Below are 1,674 nucleotides of genomic sequence, written 5' to 3' on the forward strand. Positions count from 1 at the left end.
CCCAGATGGTGTGATCTCATGTGACTGTTGTGGATTTGGCCTGATTGAAGTGAAATGTACCTATAAATATCGTAATGAGTCACCGACATGTCCTGAAGCACTAGCCGATAAGAACTATTTCTTAAAGAAAGATCAATCAGGGAAAGTCTCACTTGATATTAAGCATAAATATCATGCTCAGGTTCAGGCGCAATTGTCTATATGCGAACGTCCATATTGTGATTTTATTTGTTGGACAACTGAAGGTATTTTTGTACAACGCATTGCAAAGGACGAAGATTTTCTAAGCAAACACTTACCACAGCTAAAACGATATTTTATTGAGTATTTACTTCCAGAGATACTTACACATAGACTTCTGGTTTCTTCTGAAGAGCCTTGTAGTGCAAGCATAAATGATGTATATTGCTTATGTAGGAAAGAGGAATATGGAGAAATGATAGCCTGTGACAATAGTTCCTGTACAGTTGAATGGTTTCACATGGACTGTGTTAAACTTAATAAAGCTCCAAAAGGAAAATGGTTTTGTCCCACTTGTCGTAAGAAATGAAAGCATTCATTTTTGTGCATAATTTATTACTTTGTAAATTAACATAAACATACACCACACTCTAAACATAGATACTCCTCACTGTCTCCTTTAAATCTAGCTCTCTCTTTAATCTCATATTGATTTTGAATAATATTAATTAAGTAATTAAAAATAAAATAACATTGTCATTTTGGTACAACAGAGGGAGAAAGATTGGTCAATGCTGCTGTAACAATCAAAATTTTATCAATGGTACATAAGGAATCAGGTTGATCATGTTTCGCCTTTATTAATGAAATAGGAAGTGTTGCACTCAAAATCTTGTATTTTTTTCTTAAATTTCCTATTACACGTTCAACATGTATTCTTCTTTTAGCAATTTGCCTTGTTTCTTCGACTTCTTTTTGAGAGAGTTGTTTTTTTCCTCTAGTAAATGCAGGGATAATCAGTTTAGCTCCAATAACAGCTAATTCATCAACAATGTTAAAACCACGGTCAGCCATAACAGCATCACCACGACACAGTTTTTGCATAAAGCCACATTTACTTGTTATGACTTTGTCTGAAACCCGCCCTCCCCAACCTTTTGAAATGAAACAAATGGATCCTGTTGGAGATATAGCTATAAATACTTTTACCGTATTATGTTTTTTATAATTACTGTAAGTGGCAGCACGTGCTACAAATGAAGTTGGCCTCTCAATAAAGATTTCAAAGCAGTCCACGATACATTTCACATCCATGTAATGCTTCCGGAAAGACTGTGGCATATTTTTCCTAAGCTGCTCATCATCAGGCCATGGGATAAGACACTTCAACTCGATGCACATTACATCAAGCCACTTATGAAAAAAATTACTCACAGTCCATTCTGTTACATTAAGACGATATGCTATATCTTGATGGGGTACTCCTAATCGTAATTTCATCAAAACACCAAAGAATTCATCAATCAATGACAGATGTGACAGATAATCACGCTTTTCAGGAACTAAAGGTTTCAATAGTTCAAACAACTCTATAAATAGTGAATACTGAGTAAGACCAGTGTAAAAACATGTTGCCTTGTCATCATTTTTAATTATGTCTATACCAAAATTCATTCTTTTGCGAAGGTAGTTAACATATTGAACTGTCCAGCC

At 34.7% G+C, this 1,674-nt stretch overlaps 2 protein-coding genes across 2 annotated transcripts; one reads left to right on the plus strand and one right to left on the minus strand.

Annotated features, from left to right (window-relative positions):
* Nucleotides 1-50: 50 nt before the first annotated feature.
* Nucleotides 51-550, plus strand: LOC105316073 (uncharacterized; the record flags this gene model as incomplete). The annotated part of the gene is made up of 1 exon (XM_011410876.1): nucleotides 51-550. A coding segment is annotated over one exon (500 nt), but the record flags the coding sequence as incomplete, so codon positions are not given.
* Nucleotides 551-698: 148 nt separating this feature from the next.
* LOC100632435 (uncharacterized) lies at nucleotides 699-1,668 on the minus strand. The gene has a single exon (XM_003391840.2). The coding sequence runs from the start codon at nucleotides 1,633-1,635 to the stop codon at nucleotides 718-720; it is 918 nt and encodes a 305-aa protein (XP_003391888.1). The 5' UTR covers nucleotides 1,636-1,668; the 3' UTR covers nucleotides 699-717.
* Between the last annotated feature and the right edge of the window lie 6 nt (nucleotides 1,669-1,674).

This window comes from Amphimedon queenslandica, unplaced genomic scaffold (assembly GCF_000090795.2).
Source record: "Amphimedon queenslandica unplaced genomic scaffold, v1.1 AMPQUscaffold_5414_Cont22617, whole genome shotgun sequence".
Classification (NCBI taxonomy): Eukaryota; Metazoa; Porifera; class Demospongiae; order Haplosclerida; family Niphatidae; genus Amphimedon; species Amphimedon queenslandica.